This window comes from Mastigoproctus giganteus, chromosome 12 (genome assembly GCF_048544385.1).
Source record: "Mastigoproctus giganteus isolate SK-2022 chromosome 12, ASM4854438v1, whole genome shotgun sequence".
Lineage (NCBI taxonomy): Eukaryota > Metazoa > Arthropoda > Arachnida > Uropygi > Thelyphonidae > Mastigoproctus > Mastigoproctus giganteus.
The window spans coordinates 79374407-79400030 of NC_143586.1; the positions used below are offsets into that span (position 1 = coordinate 79374407).

The 25624-nt window shown below is 37.3% G+C and overlaps 2 protein-coding genes across 3 annotated transcripts in view; one reads left to right on the plus strand and one right to left on the minus strand.

Moving 5' to 3' along the window:
* Window positions 1-19641, plus strand: part of LOC150077216 (ras-related protein Rab-32-like) — an 89237-nt gene extending 69596 nt beyond the window's left edge. Inside the window, exons 5-6 of one of the 2 annotated variants that reach the window (XM_090386555.1) lie at window positions 7823-7966; window positions 19413-19634. In XM_090386555.1, the coding sequence (XP_090242681.1) occupies window positions 7823-7966; window positions 19413-19520 (252 nt within the window). In that variant the 3' untranslated portion in view covers window positions 19521-19634. Of the gene's footprint in view, window positions 1-7822; window positions 7967-19412 lie in introns of both variants that reach the window. The other variant, XM_090386554.1, reaches the window with a different exon arrangement.
* A 486-nt stretch (window positions 19642-20127) lies between these two features.
* Window positions 20128-25624, minus strand: part of Spf30 (survival of motor neuron-related-splicing factor 30) — a 72948-nt gene continuing 67451 nt past the window's right edge. Inside the window, exon 7 of the mRNA XM_090386556.1 lies at window positions 20128-20544. Within this exon, the coding sequence (XP_090242682.1) occupies window positions 20371-20544 (174 nt within the window). The 3' untranslated portion in view covers window positions 20128-20370. The remainder of the gene's footprint in view (window positions 20545-25624) is intronic.

A 25624-nucleotide genomic window follows, 5' to 3' on the forward strand; every position in this document is an offset into this window, starting at 1 on the left:
AAAAAGTCCCCACGGACTGGAGATGATGGGCAAATGCACCTCCAATTCACAAAAGGAGATCAAAGGGTGACTAGTAATTACAGACCTGTTGGTTTTACTTCTATTCCAGGGAAAATAATGGGGTCACTGGTTAAAGAAGCATTGCAGGATCATCTAGACAAGGCTGTGGTAATAATTCAGACAGCATGGGTTTAAGTTGAAGCCTTGTCTGACCAATTTGATTGGATACTATGACGTGGTACAAAGGAACTGGATGCAAAAAATAATTTTGATATCATATACTTGGATTTCAGGAAAGCTTTTGATACTGTTGCACATGGAAGACTGCTGTGCAAATTGGAGAGGTATGTCATTAAGGGCAAGTTGCTACAATGGATAAAAGGATGGTTGAGTGGAGGAAGACAGTGGTAATCACAGTGGATATTGTTGCACATGGAAGACTGCTGTACAAATTGGAGAGGTATGTCATTAAGGGCAAGTTGCTACAATGGATAAAAGGATGGTTGAGTGGAGGAAGACAGTGGTAATCAATTGGCACTGCTTTTCGTGGACTAACATTATTACTGGTGTCCTCCAGGGCTCGGTGTTGGGCCCATTGTTTTGTATATTTATCAATGATACTGATGAAGGTATATCAAGCTTAATGTCGAAGTTTGCTGATGATACAAAGGTTGGCAGGGTTATTAATGACAGTATACTGCTGCAACAGGATCTAGAAAAGTTTGGCAGGTGGGCTGAGAAGTGGCGACTGCAGTGTAACTTTGACAAATGCAAGTACTGCATATGGGTAGCAATAATCCCAGAGAAATGTACCAACTGTGTGGTGTTTCACTCAGTGTAGTGGAGAATGAAAGAGACCCGGGTGTAATTTTGTAGTCAGATATGAAGTTTTCTGTAAAAGTGCAGACAGGCTGCCAGAGAAGGTCATGGGGTTCTTGTCAATGACATACAGGAATTTTGCTAGCAGGGATAATGAGGTGATTGTCCCTGTTGTATAAGGCGATGGTCAGGATATGCCTTGAGTATTGTATACAGGTCTGGAGGCCCCATTTTAGGAAGGATGTAGAGTTGCTAGAATGAGTACTGAGAAGGGCAATGAGATTGAGGGGGAACAAAGGAGTGCTCTTACAAAGAAAGGATTAAGTTCTGCAAATTGCACCATCTGGAGACGAGGCACCTGTGAGGTGATCTGATTGAGGTGTATAAGGCCTTGAATGGATTGAGCAGGCTCAATGCCGATGGGTTCTTCCTCTTGCTCAGAATACAAACCTGAAGGGGCATAAATTGAAATTGAGAAAAGACAGTTGTCGAATAGATGTGCGGAAATTTGCATTTAGCCAGCATGTAGTTGATTGCTGGAACGAATTTTCGTATGTCGTTGTGGAAGTTAATAGCTTAAATAAATTCAAGGAAGTGGACAAACGTTTGGAGTGAATGGATGAAATGGGAATTTTTTTTTTTTTTTTTTTTTGGCTGATGCCCTATAAGCTTGCTTTCTTGAATCATATGCTTATATGATAATTTTAATTAGAGTGGATTGATTGAAAGGTATTTTCTCAAAGTAATCTTCAATCTCCTATACAATTAAATCCTGAACAACATGGAGTAGTTTCATTTTATTGATGGATGGTGAGGAAGCTGGCATACTTCAGTTGAAGATCTGTGCTTTAGTCCAAAAGCACAGATCTAATCAAGGAGCAGCAGTGCATAGCACTGCTGCTCCTTGATTAGACCAGGGTTCAAGCCCGTCACCACCAAATACGGAGGATGTGGAAAGGTCAGGGAATGACCACCGCATATCATGGAGCAAGATGGCCTTAGTTGCTAATGCTCCTAAAAACCAAATAACTATTCTATCTTTTTATACATTGCTTATGCCATGTGATTCTTGCTAATGAGCATATGTATACAGTAGCATTGCCATTATTTTCAACAACCCTTTTATTTGAAGAGTTGACTCTTAATGAAATACCTTCAAATAAACCAGCACTCTCAAAAGGAGTATACTGATACTTCTTTTTGGTAATATTGTTAACTTAGTAGTAACTTATCAGTATTAAGGGAAATTTCATAAATAAAAGTTCATTGCTGAGATAGAACTAAAATATTAGCATTAGTAGAGACATACGATGGAAGCTTATGCAGCATCAGCCAAAGGGGGGAAAAAAAAAAAAAAACACCCCCTCTCATTTCATTCTTCCATTCATTCCAAATGCCTGTCCAGCTCAGCCTTAAATTTATTTTAGGCTATTAGCTTCCATAACAAAAGATGGAAGCCTGTTCCACCAATCAACTACCCGCTGGCTAAAGGCAAATTTCCTCACATCTATTCTACAACTATCTTTCCTCAATTTGCAACTGTTCAGGTTCTTAGTCTGAGCAAGAAGAAGAATCCCATCAGCATTGAGCTTGCTCAACCCATTCAAGGCCTTATACACCTCAATCAGATCACCTCGCAGGTGCCTACTCTCCAGGCGCTGCAATTTGCAGAACTTAAGCCTTTCTTGGTAAGAGCACCCCTTTGTTCCCTTCACCAATTTTGTTGCCCTTCTTTGTACTCGTTCTAGCAACTCTACAACCTTCCTAAAATGAGGCCTCCAGACCTGTACACAGTACTCTAGGTGTGGCCTGACCCGTTGCTTTGTATAACTGGATTATCACCTCCCTGTCCCTGCTAGCAAAATTTCTATATATCATTGACAAGACTCCATGACCTGCCTTGGCTGCCCGTATGCACTGCTCAGCGAACTTCATATTTGGCTGCACAATTACCCCCAGGTCTTTTTTTAACTTTCCACTTCCCTGATTGTAGTACCACCCAGTTGGTATGTTTCTCTTTGGTTATTGCTACCCATATGCATTTGTCAATGTTAAACTCCAGTTGCCACTTCTCAGCCCATTTTCATTTGTATCATTAAAGGAGTAACCTATGTATCATCTGCAAACTTGGACATTAAACCTGATATACCTTCATCAACATCATTGATAAATATACAAAACAACAATGGGCCCACCACCGAACCCTGGGGAACTCCACTAATAACATTTGTCCACTAAGAGCAGTGTCCATTTATTACCACTCTGTTGTCTCCCACTCAACCATCCCTTTATCTATTGTACCAGCTTGCCCTTGTTGCCGTACCTCTCCAATTTATACAGCAGTCTTCCATGTGCAACAGTATCAAAAACTTTCCTGAAATCCAAGTAGATATCAAAATTATTTTTGGCATTCAGTTCCTTTGTGATCACATCATAGTAAGCAATGAAATTGGTCAGACGAGACCTCCCTTTGACAAACCCATGCTGTCTTAACTATTACTGCAGTCTTGTCTAGATGATCCTGCAATGCTTCTTTAACCAGTGATTCCATTATTTTCCCCAGAACACAAGTTAAACTAACAGGTCTGTAGTTACTTGTCACCTTTTGAACCTACTTTGTGAAGTGGTGATACATTTGCACAAATCCAGTGCATGGGGACCTCCATTGAGTCCAAGGAAATTCTCATAATTATGGCTAAGGGTTTGCTTACTTCCTTTGCTGCCTCCTTTAATATAACTGGATAGATCCCATCCACCACAGGTGCCTTCCTTATGTTTAACTTCAACAATCTCTCCTCCACTTTGCTCTCAGTTATTACAAAATCACTTAGCTCCCTGTTAGCATTTGATAAACTTCTGGCACTCCCCTCATTGAATAACTCCCCGTGTGAATGTAGATGCAAAATACTCAGTTTATCAGCTACTTGAGCATGATCATCAATAGTCAAACCATCATGTTGAGTGGTCCAATCTGATTCATCCCTTTCCTTCTAGAATTTACATAAGTAAAGAAATCCTTGCTGTTTTTCTTTGCATCCTTTGCCAAACATTTCTCATAATCTGCCTAAACCCCGTTGTGACTTGATTATAGACTAGTTTATATCTGCCACTGATACTTTATATGCATCCCATACATTTTTTTCCCTCTACCACTAGCCTCATTAATTCATCTGATGTCCATTTAGGCCTAAACCTTGGACAGTATTTCTTAGTTGGAATCAAAAGCCTAGTAGCCTCCAAAATTAAGGCTCTGAAGGCTTCCCATTTAGAATTCACTGTTGGTAACATCAGTTGATCCCACTGTACAGAATTTAAACTGTCTGAGACCTCTGTAGTCACCTTACTGAAAGCAAAAGCCCTTCCCTTTAGCCTTGATGGTAGTTACATCTTTAAATAATTCCCACATCAATACATTGTGATCACTGCCCCCCCCCTGTGGTTCCTTTATCTGCAGATTCTTAATGCATGAAGAATCACTACTGATAATCAGATCAAGAGTATTACTCCCTCTAGTTGCCTCTCGAACATGTTGCTGTAGAAAAGTCATCCAGTAAATCCACAAGTCTTGTGAGTGATCAACCTACAAGTTTCGGTCAATATCTGGAAAGTTAATCTCCCATTATAAGACATTCTGTACTGGCCCACTCTATTTCTCTGCACAGTTGCTCATTATATTAATCAGATTCGCTAGGCCTATAACACACACCTACTCATTTTATTTTTCCTTTCCCAGTGCTTATTTCACACCAAGCAGACTCAACACTGCATTGTCCACCAACATCAAATGGATGCACTTCCTTAGATTTTGTTTAACAAACAGCATAAACCCTCCCTCCCTCCATCCCTCCTTCCTATACACATTGTACTCCCCAAATTCCAGTTCTGCACTGCTTATGTCTGTGTGACACCATGTCTCTGATATCCCAACAATATCTGCCTTTGATGTCTTGAATAGCACTTCAAGCTCATGTTCATCAAATTTATTAACTATACGCCTAACATTGGTGTACATGCAAGTATACATGCACCTGTTCCTGCTTCTAGCCACCCTAATACAGCCCATGTATTTACTTGTTCCACTATGACTCCCAGCAGTCCTGGAAATCTCCATTACCTTGCTTTCCAGTCTGCTGCCCATTCTAATAGAAGCAGTGCAAGAATCACTTTTGCCTCTGCCTGCAGCCACTGCTAACCTTTTCAGTCTGTATCCCCCCCCCCACGCTAGCAGTTTTCCAACCCACCTAACACTGCCTCGATAACATCAGCAAATATTCTTGCACCCTTTCTATTTATGTGTATCCCATCCTTGTAGAAGGAGTCTTTCCTGTCAACAAGCACAAACCAGGCGGAAAAAAATTCTACCCTTTGAGCCTTGCACAATCTCTCCAGTGCCGAATTGATTGATAAGGCTCTCATCATATACAGGTGGGCCTCAATTAACGTGTCCTGCGAGCGCATCTCTCAAAACGGAAACGCTTTAATCGAATATAATAACCAATAGGAAAAATTGTAATTGGTCCTTGACTTTCTGGAATGTCCATAAAGAATTTTAAAAATACCTTTTTTTAAATAACTTTAACTGTATATAATGAAAATAATTATGGAATTTTATGTTTATTGCATAAATCAGCAGTTCTTAAACTGTGCGCCACAGAATATTTTAAATTTTTGAGGGAAACACAGCGATACTTGACATGTTGGACACCACGCAAACTACTAGCTCAAGGTAGTTCAGTTTCAGCATTTCTTATTAAGTTGTTTGGACCTAACTACTAAACGAAACTGTTAGGTATTTCTTTTGGTCTGGGTGTGCCTTGAAAAAATTACTGAGACATTAAAGGCGCCGTGAACCGAGAAACTTGGGGAACCTCTGACATAAAATACACAATGAAGAAATTACTGTTGCAGAAATATTTGAACAGTGACTTTCTCTTTTCATCAATCAATTTCCGATTGCCGACAACAATCTTCTCTGGGCCCTGGCGAAATAAATATCGCAGAGAACACCAAACCTTTTGTTTGAGGTTCTATGCGATAAGAAAGATTTCATCTAATTCTTTTACTGTTATCTCCTTTGCAGTAACATTTTCATCAGGCAAACGTTTATTGACCGTATGACTTGCAGTAAGCTTAATGCGCGATTCAAATCTTTTTCAACTATCGCATAAAAAAAAAAAGATCGTGTTAACTGGAAATTTGCATCGTGTAAAGTGGTATCATTTTTCAAATAGCGTTAACTGAATATTGCGTTATGCAAGGCCTAGCTGTACTCCCTCCTATCGTGTCTGGGCAGAATTGCAGACACTTTCACATTCAACCCTAACTTGCGACTTTTTTCAACACTGACCTGTATTTGTTGAGTAAATCTGCAGATATTTTACTCTTAATGTCATTAGTTCCAACGTGTACAACAATATCACCTTTTGTGCCCTGAAAAGATATCTGCTCTACAACGTCATCAATTTTTGCCCCTGGCAGACATACCCTGGTCCTGTTCCACCTATCCTTCTTACAAAGTACATTTCCTGTCTCCCTGTCAATAGACACCAACAATAACTAGTTCCTTTGGGACCAGTGCATTCTACCTTGGAGATTGCCTCTGTGTTGCCTGATGCACAGGGGTGAGCTCTCTCGTGGAGCTGGGCAGCTGAGAGCCTGATGGGCCCTCGTTAATTTCTTCAAGGGCATTTACCCTACACCTCAAGCTCTGACTCCCATCAGAATGCTCAGTTGGCACCTAATTTCTTTACACTCCAGACACCTAGCACACACACACTAGATCATTTCCTGTTTTAGAAAGGTCGGCAAACATTTCGCACATTTTTTGAGACTGATGCGTTGGAGAATTGTCCCCTTCATTTCTACCCCGAGCCACAGCACTCTCGCTAGTCTGATCTTTGCTTTGCAGCTGTAGTCTGGTCATGATTTCCGTTTAAATACAATTTAACTAAAAATGAAATTTAATAAGATTAATAATACGGTGGATTCCGGTTATTTGGGCCACCGGTTAATCGGGGGGCAAATCTTAAACAGAAACCAATCGAGAAAATAGCCAGGGTTTACTTTGCTTAATTGGGACAGCATGCTGTTGAATTGGAGCAGGAGACTGCAGCACTAGAGATTGTCTCCGACTGAATCACGTGGTTCAGTCGAATTCTGGTGGTCACAACCATAAAACAATTAGCAGTCACCTGTTTATTGGGCTTTTCTGTTAGTTTGATTTTATTGGCAAAAAACGACTGCGGTTATACTGTGCCTTTCTGTTAGTGAAATCTATCATAAACAGACAGTAAACTCGATCTTACTGAATTTGTGATAATACCGACAGCTGGAATTGTGGGTTATTATGGTGAAATGTGTTTACACTTCCATGAAATCTTCAGTCATATAAAAAAAATTTATTTTCAGATCTTCTCTTTATTTCCATTTTTAAAGCTTCGTAACTCATTACTTTGTTTTCACTTGCACATAAGTATTTTTGTGTCTTCAAATCAGTATTAATCAACTTTTGCAAACTGTGTGCTACTGACACACAGGCAGAGTAACATTCTTCAGTCTTTGTTGTCTGAACTGGATTTGTGTTTTCAATTTTTAAAGCAATATCCTGCTTAGAGTTTTAAACTCCCAAACACAAAAAAACTAGAAATTAAGTAATTGGCATGAGTTAAACAATTAAGTAATATCCTTTTACGAAGGGCTGGAACATTATTTTACCCATAGCTTAAGAAAAGTATTCTAACAGATGTACATACTTATTATTGCTCATAAGTATAGCTGTTGCAATTATATTACAATTAGCCATGCATATGTGCAATGTGGTAAAATGAACGTGTTGATATGCTCACTTTGCTGATTTGATTATATTTCATAGATAAATTAAGATTTGACTATTGAAGATTTTACTAGGAAGTTTTTTAATTTGTCTGCTATTATGTGATCCAAATATATAACAATTTATAACTTCCTTATTATTAAGAATTGGTGATTTTATTTTTTATTTCAGTGTGACATGCCTAAAGAAGGCACTGTGAATAATCCTGCAGCAATGCAACAATTCTGTTCAGAAAATGGCTTTGCTGGTTGGTTTGAGACATCAGCAAAAGACAATGTCAATATTGATGAGGCTGCACGTGCTCTTGTTACAAAGGTAATACTTTAAATGCCATTTGGTAGCTGTTCATTCTGTTGCTTGTATGCAAATTCAAATATCAAATTTTTCTTAAAAAAAAAAAAAATTTCTTAAAACTTGGACAAACTTATACTAGATTGACATTATTAGAGAATTGAACTTTTCGGTAACTGTAAGCAGAGGATTTTTTTTTTTTTTTTTTTTTTCCTTTTAGCCAGACAGGAAACAAGTTTTGTTTAAAATCAACACTGCACTAGAAATTAAATTTCACTAACAAAAATAAACATTTTATATTAAAATACAGTCATAGGATTGTTTGGCAGTACATTATGCTTTAAAAAATTAGCTAATTTAGGACTTTTCTGTGAATTTCCTTTTAGACATCAACTGATCATGACTGCTTTAAGAAAGATACTGTTGCCGACTTTGCCCTCTTTAGAAATATTGAGTCAATGTTTGTTTATAACAGTGGTTCTGCTGTCTCCAAAGCTTCAACAGAAAATAAAATAAATCTGGAGTGTCCCCCCTTTTTTTATTTACCCCTTCCACCTAGCTGAATATCCCCACACTTAAAGTTGCTATGAGAAATTGCAAAAATACCATGCATAACTTGCTATATTTCAAGTGCACTCATCAGTTTCCCATCCAAGGACTACATCCATTCTCTCAAAAAGCATTTGGTATGTTTATAGAACCGATGCTATAAACTATCTTTTTGCTTTTTCTGTTTCTTTATTTTTAACAACACCAAGATGTACAGAAACTTAGCCACACACAACTTCAAATTTATAAGAATATCATTTTTCATTGAGAACTTGTGCAATAATAAAATACTTCCTCGTTGAGCAAAATTGTCTCCTCTTGTTTTAGACACCATAATATTAGCAATAGATATGTCTGTGATTAAGTCAGAATCATCCTTTGGGTTTGGTCTGCTATGGTAATCAATTTACAAAATGGAAAGTTGAAACTGTAAAAAGTAAAAAATATTGTTGATATAACAAATTTGCATGTAGCATTCTTCAGTGTATCTAGGAGTAATTAGCTCAGGGGATGGATGTGACAGTGGATTGATGAGCTGTTTGGAATTTTAAATGTTGGCATACTTTAAAATAAAAAAGTAAATTGCTTTATTTAAGCCAGAAGAGAGAATGTAAACAGACTTCCTGCACAAGTGGGAATAATATGCATAAAGTAAACAGGAGTGCCACTCGCTTGATTGCTTATACTTTTGCATATGGTAACTCTGGAAGTGTTCACATGGCTTGTTTTACTACTGCTAACTCCTTTAACCACTCTTATCAGAGGTTTTGCCACTGTTCTACCAGTACAGTTAAACATTTCCATAAAAACAGGTAACATGTACACACATACTTAAGTGTTTTTTTTTTTTTTTTTTTAACTTTAGTGGCATGTATTAATTGAAACTGTTTAAATCTATTTTTCCTTTTATCACTTTTCTAGATAGTAGTAAACGTCTACTAAATATTCATCCACTTTCACAGGAAGGGATGTCAACCCCCTCATCACAGAACACAAATTAGCAAGATGACAAGGACAACCATTATTACCACCAAGTGCCCAATCTCTTCTTTTAATACTCTACTTACTACAGCTTTTAGGTTCTGCCATAACAGGGGTGTTTTTTAAAGGAATCCCACATGCTTTCAGACATTTTCAGAGGATGTCCAATGTTGTACCCTATTGAGTCACCTTCCAGAAGTGGCCCTGAGGACAAGCAGCTTTCAATTTGACTGAATAATGTGCCTGCATGATTAGAACATATAGGCACATTTTTTTTCAGATGAACATTCAGCACGTATGATAGCATCGTCTCTATCAAATGCTACATCTGTTTTTGCATTTCTTTCTATGTACTATATGTTTAATTGTTTGCAGATGTCTTGCATTTTGTTTCCTGTGCTCAGTTGAAAAGTAACATGTGTACATTACACAAAGTAAATGTTGCCTTTCCAGATTTTATAATACCTGGAAAATCTTGTATATTACACATATCCTGAAATTTTGACATTTTACTGAAAGACAATTACTTTTGCAACACAAGTATGATGAAACAATGTTAGTTCATTATATGTTAGTTCTTCCATGTTCATATTTTGCAATGGCAATGAAGACCAGTGCACCTCAATTCATTAACAAAAAATAAGCAGAAATTCACAATTTTTAAATGCCTAAAGTTATCAGCTTACTATTTTCCCCTCTTTGTGAACAGAAAAAGGCAGAGTAAAACTATTACAATAGCAAGGTGGAGGAGTTTTGGTGGACTGTTTTCTCTACCTTGCTATTGTAATAGCAAGGCAGAGCAGAGTCAAAAAAAGTAATGTGAAACCTGAATTGGATCTTGCAATTTGTGAATAGCTTGTCTGATTCAATAAGTTGCTGAAACTAACTATAGGTTGGTTTCAGCAACTTATTGAATCAATTATCTAATGAAACTAAAAGATTATTTTAAACGAGAATTGTGAAAATTCTGCAGTGTTAATAATGTTAAGTGACTTAAAAGTACTCTTAATTAGTTAATACTAATGGTATCTGAACTTGTACAGATAAATCAAAATGGACATATTTTGGTCCCTTGAACTTCAAATTAACCAGGTTTTACTGTATATCCACAGCTACCAACTCTCCATGTCTACAACACAGAATCATGAAATGTAATGCACTGTGTACATTAACCAACGTTTCAGCAGTGCATAAGCAGGTTTCTATTTTGGTTTGCTGTTTGAAACTAGATGCCTACCACTCCAATTATAAGCACTGTCCACACCGAACTTTTTTTTATAATTAATTTCCAAACCACATTTACAGTACAGTCAGTCCTCGTATAGCATGATAGTTGTGTTCCTAGAAACCCTCGTGCAATGCAAAATCGTGCAATATGAACAACAGGCCCTATGGGAAAAATAGGGTTAGATGCCGACCACCCAAGATTGAACACACATTTGTAACCGAAACATTTACCAAACACAATAAATAATGGTAATAAAATAGTGCTCATGCTTTTGCTTCTATCGTAAGTAAACTTGTTTTTTATTTGATTTTCTATCCAAACAGATGACAGTCGTTCCATCTCTTCCAGTTCTTTGTGTCTTAATCTAATGGATTCTAATTACACTTTGAGTTGTTCCTGCTATGAAAGTTGTTTTTATTTTCTCTGTATTCTTTGTAATTCTCGGTGTTGCCTCATTTAGGTCTGTAGCACATGCAAGTCTTTCATTTCGCTCAGTGTTTCACAATTTCATATTTTTTCTCTATCGACAGAGGCAGACTGGCCATAAGCCTCACCGGGGAAACCACGGTGGGCCGGAGGCTGGTGTGATTTTGGCCATAAACCATAGTATGAGGCCACTATAAGTTTTCCCGGGTAAGAATTTTTGACCCAATCTGCCTCTGTTTATAGATATTGCTTTTCTTTTTCTTTTTGAATCTGCAGTGCCTTCACCAGGATGCTTCCTTTTCACACATTTTAAGTATTTTACTCATTTTTAGGGAATAAAGCACAATTACAAAATGAGGAGGCACGCTTGATAAACATAAACAAAGCTGCGTGCGTGTAGCAACTGAATACACAACACTGTAAAGGCAGAGATACACTATTAACACCTCACATTTTACTAAAGCACATTTCTAGGGGTTACTACCATAAAACAATTTACAGTTGCGTTTCTGCTAGTGGAATCTGTTATAAACTGGTAGTAAACTCGATCTAATTGCATTTGCGATTATACCGATAGCTGGAATTGTGCAGGTTTTTACGTTATTATGGTGAAATGTGTTTCTACTTCACTGATAGAAAACACAAATACATTTTCAGAATCTTCTCTTCATTCCTATCGTGTTCCGTTCAGTTGGGGTGATTCCGCATTGGACTGCTATTTCTTGTAAACACAAAGGCGAATTGGGCATAAGCAAATTCGGTTCGTGTTATATAAGATATCGTTCCCCTATTTATAAATCGTGTATGATCGAATTCGTGTAGTGTAAATACGTGTTATACGAGGACTGACTGTACTTGTGTGGATGTTCATCTTAACACGTTGGCTGCTGCATTGGCTGTATATGTCTGACACCATTAAGTTTCTTGGATGCTGCATCAGGCATATTGCCAAGACCCTCTAGCGTGGCCTCTGGTGATACATGTGATGAAATTTGCATGGCGCTAAGAGAAAAAATAAGTGAGTAACTGCTCATCACTTAAATTCTTTATTATACGAATTTTACAATTACAAAATTATCTAGATTTATGGTGTTGTCCAAAACACTCTTAAACACATGAAAGGCTGATGAATATAGTCTGGGCAATAAGTAGAAAACTCTTCCCCTTTCTGCTAGCAACTGAACTCCCTCCAGACTCAATTTTGCATAACAAAAAATGCACATTCTTCTAGCTTTCTTGTTTGTGTCCAATTTTTTTATTTAGTATTTGAGTATTACCACATTTTGGCTTTTCACGTTTCTGCTTCCGTTCTATATTTAGCAAATCTGTAACTATCTCTTCCCGAAAGCTTACCTTTATATTTTTTTTGTGTGCCACTCTTGTACACCATGTATGCATTGACAAGTGATATACCAAGTATATACTTGATCGCTAATTTGCAGTACCATTTTATCCCCTTTCTTAGTGTTGCTTTTCACCTATGCTTGCTTTTCCCTTATTATATGCTAGAATAGGAAGTGGTTTTTGTTTGGCTTCTTTTCGTCTTTCTTTACTGGTGGAAGGTCTATCAATCATTTCTTGGGCATGCTTTGTTGTCAATAGTCTCGCATCTCACCGCCTTAGAACAATAATTCCATCCTTTTCTGTCTTGGCGATCATCTCCCCTTTATTTAGCCTTGAGTAAGACTTCTTTAGGCATAAATTTTTTTACTGGCTTTGTTTAACGTACCAACAACATAAGTTAAACAATTACGCCAGATGGTAGTTTGTATAAAAATTGTTTTCGTATAAGGTATGACCTTCATTTAGAAGTCCTTACGATAATTCTTTGCAGCTGAACCTATGGATTTTCTATAATTTTCAGATTTACCTGAATAAATCTTATTTGATCAGGTATATCCTTCAGTGGAATAGCTTGATTCTGTATCTGTGAGCTTTATTTGGTCTATATATTGTCAGAATAGCCTGCCCTCTCCAAGGAATACGTTTTGCCAAAACATCTATCAGGTGTTGTATCTTACTGAGTTTGTCCCCTGGAAGTGTCATTGTCAAAAAAGTGAATGAGGCATAATTCAAATCTGTTGCGAAACATTTTTGTTACTAAGTTATTTTTATAGATAGGTTTGGTTGATGCAGTATTGTTCAATCTTCCTAGTCCCATCCACATAGGAAGCCTGAAAAACTTCCTTAGCAGTTGTTGGAACCCAAAGCATGCCCCAGTCTTTTTTAGAAGACTGCTGCAAAGCTCTGGTACTCTGAATTTTCTGTTACAATAAGATGTATGACTTCATCAAAAAATTAATGAAAATGCCACAAGATGAGATATTCTTGATAAGTCTATTTTCAGTCCTGATTTGCCTGTAAAATTTTTTTTTTTTTTGTATTCACTCCATTCAATAACTTCATTTGTTTCAGTTGCTTCAATCTCAGGTTCTTCAGCCTTTTCAAATTGCTCAGCGTTTTCTTCTGCCATCCAGTCTTGAAGCACTTCAATATTTTCCAGTATTTTAGTATCTCCTTTTTCATTTGAAGAAATATCCCAATCAGGATCTTTCACCGAATCATTAGTCTATCTTCTTTTTCCTTCAGACTTAACACTAAGATTTTCAGCAATTTCTCTGTTTCTCTTCTTTTAGCCATTGCTTTTTGGAGTTTTTTTTTTTTTTTTTTTTTTACATACACCACTTGTGGAGAAACAACAAAATATAATGGATAATACAGTGCACCAATGAACTTGTTTCGACAAAATCTCTAACAATCTGACAAACTTATTGTGATGTTTGAGTTTATTTTATTGCAGTGTGCACAATAAACTAATCACAAATTACCTTCATATGTATGTGGCCGACATGGCTTCTCAAGAAATAAAGTAGCCTACTGGCCCACGTCGGCCACATATATGCAATATAAAAAATGACTATCTTGATATTTTAAGCAAAAAAAAAAAAAAAAACGACAACACTTGACAATGCAATATTTATTTTAGAATTACTAATCAAATTATTTACTAATTTTTTTTGGCCCTGGGGGAATTCTTTTCTTAAACTAGCTTGGCAGTCAATGTGTTAAAACAGTGCTTACTCTTAAATTATATGTACTGCCATCATCCACTTAAGAATGCATTGAGGTGAGGTTGTCAGACATTCTCTGATATGCCAGACAAGCTCTGCTTGCTACCTGGGAGCTGATGGAACTGATATTCAGGTGACATTCAAGTCAAGTGAATCCAACTTTGGCAAAGTCCGGATGGTCTGTGACAGCCAAATCCTCTGCTTGCACCTTCATGATGGTGGGACTGTTAGTAATCCTGGGTATAACCTCCATGCACAAGTACACTGTGGGTGACCACACCACATGGAGGAATGCTGCTCCTCTGTGTTACCAGGCAATACTAGGTGGTAGATGACTAATCAACCAGTGCAATATCACCACTTTGCTTATTGGAGGCTTGAAATGGTGGAACAGATTTTTAGTCTCCAGAGCTAAGTTCCGATCAACCCTTCCCTCATCATGCAGTATGACTGACTTTTGAGGTTATGATGAACATCATGGTGAGATTACATTGAGGGTACAGCTCTAAAACAGTGTTTGCAGGCCGGCCACTAGTTAGTACACTGGACCGAACCTATTGGTAACTCTTTAGGAGGCTTCCAGATCAGCTAGTGTATAATATTGCTACCTCTACTCTGCCACATAGTGACTGGAAGGAGTCAGAGTAGTGTTGTATGCAGGGGGCATTGTCGAGGCCACGTTATGTCAAGGATCTGGGTATATTCTTACCATGTGTATGCCATATCCAAAAATCTCATTACACAGCATGTCCCCCCACACACATTTTCTTACTATTGAATACACCATGAATTGTCAAACTAATAGAGTAAGCTTATCTGCAAAAATATCCAAACCTCCCAAACACTTCCTAGTTCATTTCACAAATATATGTGATCTCAACAGCGTTCATTTCCACTTGCAGTCTGCCAAACCCCCCATGTACTTTTTCTGACAGAATCTCAGTTATTGGTTGATTCAACTACTGCTCATCTCAATTACCCAAATTATTCACTGTATGATTCCTTTTGCATATGTCTGTTCTAATGTTCCCTGTCAGAGACTTGTTAATTTGGAATCTCCTCTGGCTTAAAATCTCTACCTCATTGTGTCAAGTTCATCTGTTGTCTCTACCGTTCTCCCAACTCCACTAATCACTTCAAGCTCTTTGACTTCCTTTCCTGCTGAGGCTTTTGCAATTACTAATGACCTTGCACAGATTGTTCATTTACCTTACTGGACATTCCTAACCATACAGCCAACACACTTGATATTTTTCTCACAAACAACCCTTCTAAGTACACGGTTGAAGTGAGCAATCCTTTAAGCACCTCAGATCACAACTTGGCGATTCTCTTCTCCAATGGAGCCTTTATCTCATGACTATTCCCAACCGCGTATTGTTTGGCATTACAAGAATGCAAAATGGGATGATCTGCGAGATTTCTTTTCCTTAGTTGGATTACTGTTTTCAAAACTTCTGATGTCAACATTTGCTCAGATCATGTCAGTGAAATTATTCTTGTAGGAATGGAATCCTTTATTCCATACTCCACTTAAAAATCTCGTCCTTTATCTAAACTTCGGTTTTCCAATAAATGTGCTAAGACTGTCCAAGAGAAGAACGTTGCATATCGTAATTGGCTTGTTACCAATTCTTTTTCATTTTCTGCCTACACCAAAGCTCGCAACAATTGTAAAGCAATTATTAATCAGTCTAAACTAGATTTTGAACAGGCTAAGGGTAGAAAACTTGCTTCTTGCCCTAATGGTAGCAGAGCATTCTGGTCTCTTGCCAAAGCTATTGGCCGCAACTTTTGCCCATCTCTGTCAAAACCAGATGGCTCTGTCACTTTAGCCATGGATAAAGCTGACCTGCTAGTATCCCATTTCCTTCCAACTCTCATATTAATGATCTTCGTAAAACACCTCCCACCATTCCTAGCATGCTCCATTCAATGCCTCCTATCGTCTTCTGTCAAAAAGATTGAAGAATCTTGATGCTAAGAAAGCAAGCTCCAGGTCCTGATGGTATTTCTCCACTTGTTCTCAAAACCTGTGCTCTGCTGCATTTTTTACACTTTCTTATTCCAAAAGTGTTTTTCCTTCTGCTTGGAAATTTGCTCATATCCAGCCAGTTCCTAAAAAGGGTGATAAATCCCTCTCATCCAATTATTATCACATTGCAATTACTTCTATTCTTTCTAAAGTAATGGAGAAATTAATTAACTGCCAACTTGTAAACTAGCTGGAAACCTTCCATCTGATCAACGATCGGCAGTATAGATTCTGTCTGTGTCAATCCACAGATGATATTCTGGCTTACGTTACTCATTTATGGACAAATTGAATGGAAAAGTTTGGTGAAACACAAGCAGTTCTTGACATCTCAAAGGCTTTTGATTGTGTTTGGCATAAAGGTCTTCTAAACAAGCTTCCATCTTATGGTTTGCCAACTGTTTTTTGTAATTGGTTATCCAGTTTTGCATACAGAAGAACAACTCTTTATTGCATACATAAGGCACATCCGTACACAATCCTTTCACGGCTACAAGCCAGGGCTTTTCTCTTTGAGGGTGAGGGTAGATGTCTCTGTCTTCTAACTTCTCGATAAATGCTGGTGTCCCCTAAGGTTCAGTTCTTTCCCCCACTCTTTTCCTCTTGTATATTAATGACCTTCCATTGACTGGAAATCCTATCCATAGTTTTGTCGATGATAGCACATTGCATTCCACTTTCCATTTTGAGAAACCTTGCCCTGCTCAATCAGCTACCAATTCCTTAAATGCCGATCTCCAGTGGGGCAAAGACAACTTAGTTGATTTTAATCCTTCTAAAACTGTCTTTTCTTATATCGAACAAAAAGGATTCTTCTGCTCCTATGCTTATCTTTGGTGACACTCAGACTTTTAGGTAAAATGATATCTCTTTTGGGGTTACCCTTACTTCTAATCTCTCTTGGCACAAGTACTTACAAATATTGCTTCTTCTGCATCTAAAAAAACTTGGTTTTCTCTTTCACTCTCAGTGTTACTTTTTTCCCAAATAGCTATTCACTCTGTACTACCACGGAATATTGTTCCCACATCTGGGGCAGTGCCTCCCAAAACCTCTCTCAGGTTTCTAGATTCCATTCAGACGAGGGCAGTTAGGTTAATTAATGACTCCTCTCTAACAGTCTCTCCACTGGCTGTCTCATTGACGTACTGCCTGCCGTAAACCAGCTATTACCCATTTATGGACTTTGTCACAAGCTCCAAACCAAATTTATAGTGGGGTGGGTATTCTTCTTGAAACATGGCCACTACTTTAATTATAAACATCACATACTTAGAACTTTGGTGTTTACAGACTGATACATCACTTCACTACTTGAGGACATCCTTATGCTGTAACGTAATGATGATGAACCCTTTTCAGCCTGTGTGCCATGGGGGGGGGGGAAACTAACTAAAATAAACTGGTTTTCAGCCTAGCACTGAATTTTTTTTTAATTTGTTAGCATATCCAAATGGATAATGTTTTTATTTGAACAAGATTTCAGTAAAAAAAAAAAAAAAACCTATTGGTACTATACAGAAGAGCTTCCGAAACTGTTCCATAGAACACTAGTGGTCTGTGAAAATTAATAATTAAAAAAAATATATAAGTTTTGCATATTGTAGCATGTATGATACAAGACATTGATTTGTAATTTTGTTCAAAACTATTTTGAACATCCCCCACCGGTTATTAATATACTGGTGCATAGACTAATAATCAGACTGCAGAACATTATTTTGGCAGGCTTTTGAATAGAGAAGCATGTATGGAGGTAATGACATCTACGAAAAAGTAGCAATGTAGTGATCTAATATGTCATTCATGTGCGATTTAGCCTGGAGTACACGGGTTGGAGAGGGGGAAAGCAAATCGATATAACTAAACTCACTTCCTTGTATAAATATCAGTATTTCGAAATATTATTAAAATAAATGACCATGGATTTGTGGTTGAAAAAAAAAAAACTAAAACAAGAAGCAACTACTTTTAGTAGTGCAACTGTGATTGATGAAAACAAACACAATATTGTCTCACTTCAAAGCGAGGATGAACAATTGCAGCCTTTTTTTTCTCCAAAAATCCAAGGTAAGAAAACAGGAGCCAACTAATAAAAGACCAAAACGAAAGTACGATGACAGTTATTTGAATTTCGGCTTTACATGTGTTGGAAATAAAGATGCTCCCGATGCACAATGCATTGTGTGTAATAAAATATTAGCAAACAGTTTTTTGGCTCCTGCTAAACTTGTGTTCCGTAATATATTGAGAGATGAAATATATTGAGAATAAATGTGTTCTGCAACTAAAAAAGTTTGGGAAATGCTGCTATACAGTATAATCTAAATGATTATGATAGCATTCACCATGAAGGGAATGGGGAGACCATACAACTTTTTTTCCTTTTCAATTATTATGGGTAAGAGCATTTTTATTTTTAACCTGGTTAGTAAATGAGATTTAGTTAATATCCATTAAGATTACACACACACACACACACACACACACACACACACACACACACACACACACACACACACACACACACACACACACACACAAATAAAACCAATCTTCTACCACGTAGATTGGAAATAATGATAAAGGTTTTCATCACTACTACATTATTTACAAGTGTATCAATGCCTAAATTGCTAGTTAGTAATGTTTTAGGATTCTTCTTAAATCCTCTCACGAGACCTAGGTGGAACTTATCAAGATTTCCCCCCCTCCCCACCTTTTTTTCAAAGGTCTTTTCATAACTTAGCAGCAGTGGTTTTCTGAAAGTGAGACTAAACTTTGTATTTGTTCCAGTATAGCAAAAAAATCTCAAAATGCCATAATCTAATAATTTAGTGCTGATAGTGTTTGTAAATTAGTATAATTATTATACTTACTGTGTGTGTGTGTGTGTATATATATATATATATATATATATATATATATATATATATATATATACAGTAAGACATAGTTAATCTCAGCATTATTGCTGAATATTACCCCACATTTCAAAGCCTCAATTCTATGCAAGTGGCATATAAGCAGGTAAAATATGGATGTGAAAAATTAGTTACAAATTGGATTTTTTTATATATATATATATTTCATGTGTGCCTTCTAGTGAGCATTCCTAAACTGTATAACCTTAATGTTTAAACTGTTATCTATAATTTAAATTGTTTGCTTCCCTTCCAGATACTTGCCAATCAGAATTCTTTAATCTTTGAAGAATCCATAGACACGGTACCATTAGAATATCGAGGAATGCCTGGAAAGCAGCAAAAAAAATCATCTTGTTGCTGATTTCAAATAATTTTGGTAACTGCATGGAGCTTACAGAACTTCCTGTAAAGAAACAGTGTGATGTATATTACTGCATTAAGGATTCTTGTGTGTAGATAAATTTGTCAATTTGATAAAACTATACACATTTTTGTTCATATGACCTACATGTTAAACTTGTATTTCAAATTTTATGAAGGTTGCATAATTTTTTGTATTACTTTTTTTTTTATAAATACATTTTTAAATGTCAACTTTTGCAACTCAGTGTACAGTGATATTTTTGTTATATGCACAACCTTGTAATGTTATTGAACCATTAGTGCCTTACTCCTTTTGTCTTCATAAACTGCAGTGTAAAAATATTATGTACAGTAAGCTTAATGAGATTTTATATACTCTTCTTACAATTAAAGCAATATAAAGATAGCAGATTAAGCCTTTCCAGGATTCATTAACTTTCTAGACTTATTTATTATGAGTTTTCTCTTGCAGTATTCTAAGCTGCCAAATCCTAAACTGCATTAACATTAGGCTAACATAACCAAACTAACACTGATGTTATGTGAAATGTATTTTTTTATGCTTCTACAAACTGTATGACATGAACAATTTAAAAATAATGATCAAAGTTATAAAAAGTTAATTTATTAAAGATCATGATATTTTTACAACAGTGTGGACAATAGTAATGCTCTTATTTTCAGCAATGAAACTACTACTTTCCACCTTACAGTTCATTATTAAAGTATATATACCATTTTTGTATACACTTTTGGGAAAATAAAATTTTGAAGATTTAACTAAAGAGGTGTAGACAGTTTCTGCACGCCATGTTCATTAAGGAAAAGTAATGAATAAAAATTATAACTTATGTAAAAGGATGTGGTGGTGCCATTGGCCTTCTCCACTTTTCCTGCTGTTGATATTCTGTCATTGGTTTTCCTCCAATTCCACACGTTCCTACTCCAACTCTTCCATTGATGTTGTCAGGAGAAGCAAATATGCTTCTTTTCACCTGTCCCTTCCGTGATTTGGAGAAAACCTATTGAGAGAATTAAGAAATGTAGTACAGCACCTAATTCAAACGAGGGATTGGGAAATTAAGAAATGTGAGTTAGGGAAGTCAGAACTCATCTATGGTCTTATATATAAAAATAAATGAGCCTTGTAAACCTGCAATACTCATAGAAATTTAATTTATAAGCTGTTCACTAAGAAAATAAGCAATGAATTGCTAGACTGAGACTTCTGTATGCCACTGTTTAAAACAATGTTTTTATGGCCTTTTTCTCAATGAGGCTGAACAAATTAGTCTCAGCTGAGGGCAACATGGGTTTTTGCCCAGCAAACAAATAAATCAAACCAGCACACAAGTTGCTGATGCACCTAAAAATCCTATTATAAAAAGCGTTTTTTGTTGTGTGTATTATGGAAGATAAAATAATAAAAATTAATTTCTACTCTAATTTCTGCCTTTAAGCTGTTCTCCAGTATGCATAATTGTATTTCCTGCACCTGTTCTTGCATTACATTAACGAGCTGCTAGGGTGTACTCTTTGGCAACTAGATTATTATGAGTTAAAAGTTAGATGAATTACAAAGAAAACAATGAACCTCAAGCTGCAAGCAAATTTAGACTATGTATATATTAAGTGCAATAGCATCATTAATACACAGCCATTTCTGAATAAACAGAATATTTATAAGGTGGCATCATTTTAAGTTATCTCATATTGTGGAATATCTTCACAAGTTGCCATGATATTGCACTACTTTGAATAAGTAACACTTCACCTAAGGAGATGACTAATGTTACTTATTCTCAGATAGGTACCACCACCACTCAGACAGTGCCGTTTCAGGGCTATTTGGCCCTTCTACACGGGTGGGTAGGTACCCAAGTGATGCAATGATGGCAAAACAGTTGTGGAGTTATACTTCACAATATGAGAGATGCCTGATGATATACATAGTCTAAATTTGCTCACAGCTTGAGGCTTTAGCCCTAAATGCATCTTAATCTAAATACATCATACACCATTAGGCATCTCTCATATTGTGGAGTTAACTTCATAACTGTTTTGCCCACCCACCGAAGAAGGGCCAAGTAGCCCCTAAACGGTGCCGGCTGGATGGGGGGGACCTCATTGCATTGCATTGTGGGTGCAGAAATGTTTGAAATGCATTTGTAAGATGGGATATATCTGTGAATGAAATCCACTAAAAAGACTCCACCTGATATACTTAATTGCCATATCTTCCCCATAATTAATGGAAATATGAGAAATTATGACAAAACTGAAATGACAAGTTAACATAATAGTATTATGTACTGTAAATCAGCAAAATAAGTCTTCAATTTTTTGCTGTTTCTCCTTGAGCTGCAATTACAGCCTTGCAACTATCTGGCATAGTGTTAATCAACGTCTGAATATATGATATGGTTTATCAATTTCCTGGTACTACACTCTTACAATGCTCTTCTGCAACCAACAATCTTACTTGTTGGCTTCTTCTAAGCAATTTTCAATAAGGTTCAAATCTGCACTGTTGCCAGCCAAACATTAATGCCAGCATTTGAGGTAGGACCACCTTAAGGGAGAAAAACGAGGGAAAACATTGGTGTATGTTTTAAGCCTTGTGAGACAAAACAACAAACTTATTAAACCTAAATAGCATAAAACTTGACAATTTTGCTGTGTGCAAGTGCTGAGCCCTGTTGAAAAATGCAGTTTTGGATGTCTGTGTGGTGATCCCTAATAACGGGTTTCAGGCACTCCTCCAAAATAGCAGTGTACGTTTATTCACTGATCTGTAAATAAACGTAATTCACCCCACCTCTTTGCTTGTTATGTATTCCCAGACCATCTGACCGGCAGGGAACTTTACAGTCAGGAAGGAATGTCTCTGATTTTCATCTTCTGACACATTGCTTCCCATCCTAGCCATGCAGATTGAATTTCAATTCATCAGAAAAGATGACTGTGTCCCATTGCTCTTTTGTCCATGTTGTACAAAGGCTTCTTGGGCCAATAAGAGACCACATTCCGAAAACAGTCATTATCGTGCACTTGTTTCAACACCAGAGGCCATCTCAAAATCTAGTTTCAGATCAGGAGCACAAGCATGGTGATTACGTTATGGCCATTTCAAATATCAATCTTCGGAAAGTGTAGTCATTCTTACGGCCTGGTCCAGGTCTTCACATCACCAGTTTCATGCTTTAATTTCAGCACCTGGTATACTGTTAGCCTATTTTATCAGCAAGAGCATGCATAGAAAGCCCTTCCTGGGCCAGAGCAACAACTTTTTTTTCTTCTTCTTTCTCTTTCTTGGTGTCAACTGAACATATGGACACATCTGCAAAACAGGATACTAATGAGCATGTATACTCTTCCAGTGCAGCCTTTTGTAGAAATGGCTGATGCAATACCTTTGCTTTGTGACAAACAAAATGACTGTAATCAAACAATATCTTATACATTTCACTACAAATGTTACTTTTTTTTAAGGTGATGTGGTTTTTTTTTGGTCTGCCACTGTATATGCCTCATCTGGCCATTTCTTCTAAACAATGTCTAATTATTCCTTAAATTTAATCAAACTACCCACTTCCACAGTACTACATGGAAGTTTGTACTAGCACTCAATTACTCTCTAGCTGAAAAAAAACTTCACACCTAATTCAACCCATTCTTTTACAATTTAAATTTGTCTAAGAACATAAAGGATTCACTCATCAACATTTAGTATTTATTTTGTTCAATACATTTAAAGCCTCACAAAACTTCAATCAGGTCTTCTTTCAGTCTAATTTCCAAGCACTGCAATTTGCAGAATTGAAACCTTTCATGAAGTCTTGTCTTTGACTAACCTTGTTGCTGTTCTGGGCATCCATTCCAACTATACCACATCCTTAAAGTAGAGCTCAGACTTTTGTAGTACTTAAGATGCAGCCTAACAACTGCCTTATACAAGAAGATAATTGCCTTGTCCCTGCTGGAAAAATTACTGTATATCACTGACAATACCATGAGCTGTCCTAGCAGCCTATCTGCAGTGCACAGAGAACTTCAAGTTGGACTGTAAAATCGCCTCTTGGTTTCTTTCATTCTCCACTATAATGGTGTGGTACCTTTGTGTTTAACAATGCTAACTTTAATTACCATTGTAAGGTGACAAGTAATTACAGACCAGTTAGTTTAACTTCTGTTCCAGGTAAAATAATGGAGTCACTGGTTAAAGATGCATTGCAGGATCATCTAGATAAGACTGCAGCAATAATTCAGACACAGCATGGGTTTGTTAAGGAAAAATCTTGTCTGACAAATTTAATTGGTTATTATGATGTGGTTACAAAGGAACTCAATGCAAAAAATAATTTTGATATCATATCTTTGGATTTCAGGAAAGCTTTTGACACTGTTATACAAATTGGAGCAGAATGGTATTAAGGGTAAGTTGCTACAATGGATAAAGGGATGGTTAAGTGGGAGAAGACAGAGGGTGGTAATCAATGGGTGCTGCTCTTTGTGGAGTAATGTTATTAGTGGAGTCCCACAGGGTTCGGTGTTGGGTCCACTGTTTTTGTACATTTATCAATGATATTGAAGAGTATATCAGGCTTAGTGTTGAATTTTGCAGATGATACAAAGGTTGGCAGGGTTGTTAATGACAATAATGGCAGTATGCTACTGCAACAGGATCTAGATAATTAATAGGGCTAAGAAGTGGCAACTGAAGTTTAACCATGACAAATGCAAAGTACTGCATATGGGTAGAAGTAACCCAAGAGAAAAGTACCAACTGTGTGGTACTACACTTAAGGTAGTAGAAAATGAAAAAGACCTGGGAGTAATTGTGCAGTCAGATATGAAGTTTTCTGAGCAGTGCTGCCAGGGCAAGTCATGGGGTTTTGTCAATGATATATAGGAATTTTGCTAGCAGGGAAAAGGAGGTGATTGTCCCTCTGTATAAGGCAATGGTCAGGCCACACCTTGAGTATTGCGTACAGGTCTGGAGGCCTCATTTTAGGAAGGATGTAGAGTTGCTTGAGCGTGTACAGAGAAGGGCAACAAGATTGGTGAGGGGAATGAAGGGATCCTCTTACCAACAGAGGCTTAAGTTCTGCAAATTGCAGTGGCTGGAGACTAGGCACCTGCACGGTGATCTGATTGAGGTGTATAAGACCTTGAATGGGTTCAGCACACTGAATTCTGACCATTAGCATTAGTAGAGGCATTTGATGCAAGAAAGCAAGCTTATGCAGCATCAGCCAAAAAAAGAAGAAAAAAAAAAAACCCACTTCCACTTCACCCCTCTGTTCGTTCAAAATACCTGTCCAGCTGAGCCTTAAACTTATTTAGGCTATCAACCTCCACCACAAGGGATGGCAGTCTGTTCCACCAACCAACCACCCGCTGGCTAAAGGAAAATTTCCGCACGTCTATCCTACATCTGTCTTTCCTCAATTTGAATTTATGCCCTCTCAGGTGATTTTTCTGAGCTAGAGGAAGAATCCCATCAGCATTGAGCATGCTTAAACCATTCAAGGCTTTATACACCTCTATCAGATCACCTCGCTGGTGCCTAGTCTCCAGACACTGTAATTTGCAAAACTTAAGCCTTTCTTCGTAAGAGCACCCCTTTGTTCCAATCACTAATCTTGTTGCCCTTCTCTGTACTCGTTCCAGCAGCTCTACATCCTTCTTGAAATGAGGCCTCCAGACCTGTATACAGTACTCTAGGTGTGGCCTGACCATTGCCTTATACAATGGAATAATCACCTCCTTATCCCTGCTGGAAAAATTCCTGTATATCATTGACAATACTCCATGAGCTACTCTTGCAGCCCGTCTGCACTGCTCAGAGAACTTCATATCTGCCTGCACAATCACCCCCAAGTCCCTTTCATTCTCTACCACTGTCAGTGTAGTACCACAGAGTTGATACGTTGCTCTGGGGTTGCTGTTTCCCATGTGTAGTACTTTACATTTGTCAATGTTAAACTTCATTTGCCACCTCTCAGCCCATCTGCTCAACCTTTCCAGATCCTGTTGCAGCAGTATAGTGTCAGTAGTGTCCTTGACAACCCTGCCAACCTTTGTATCATCTGCAAACTT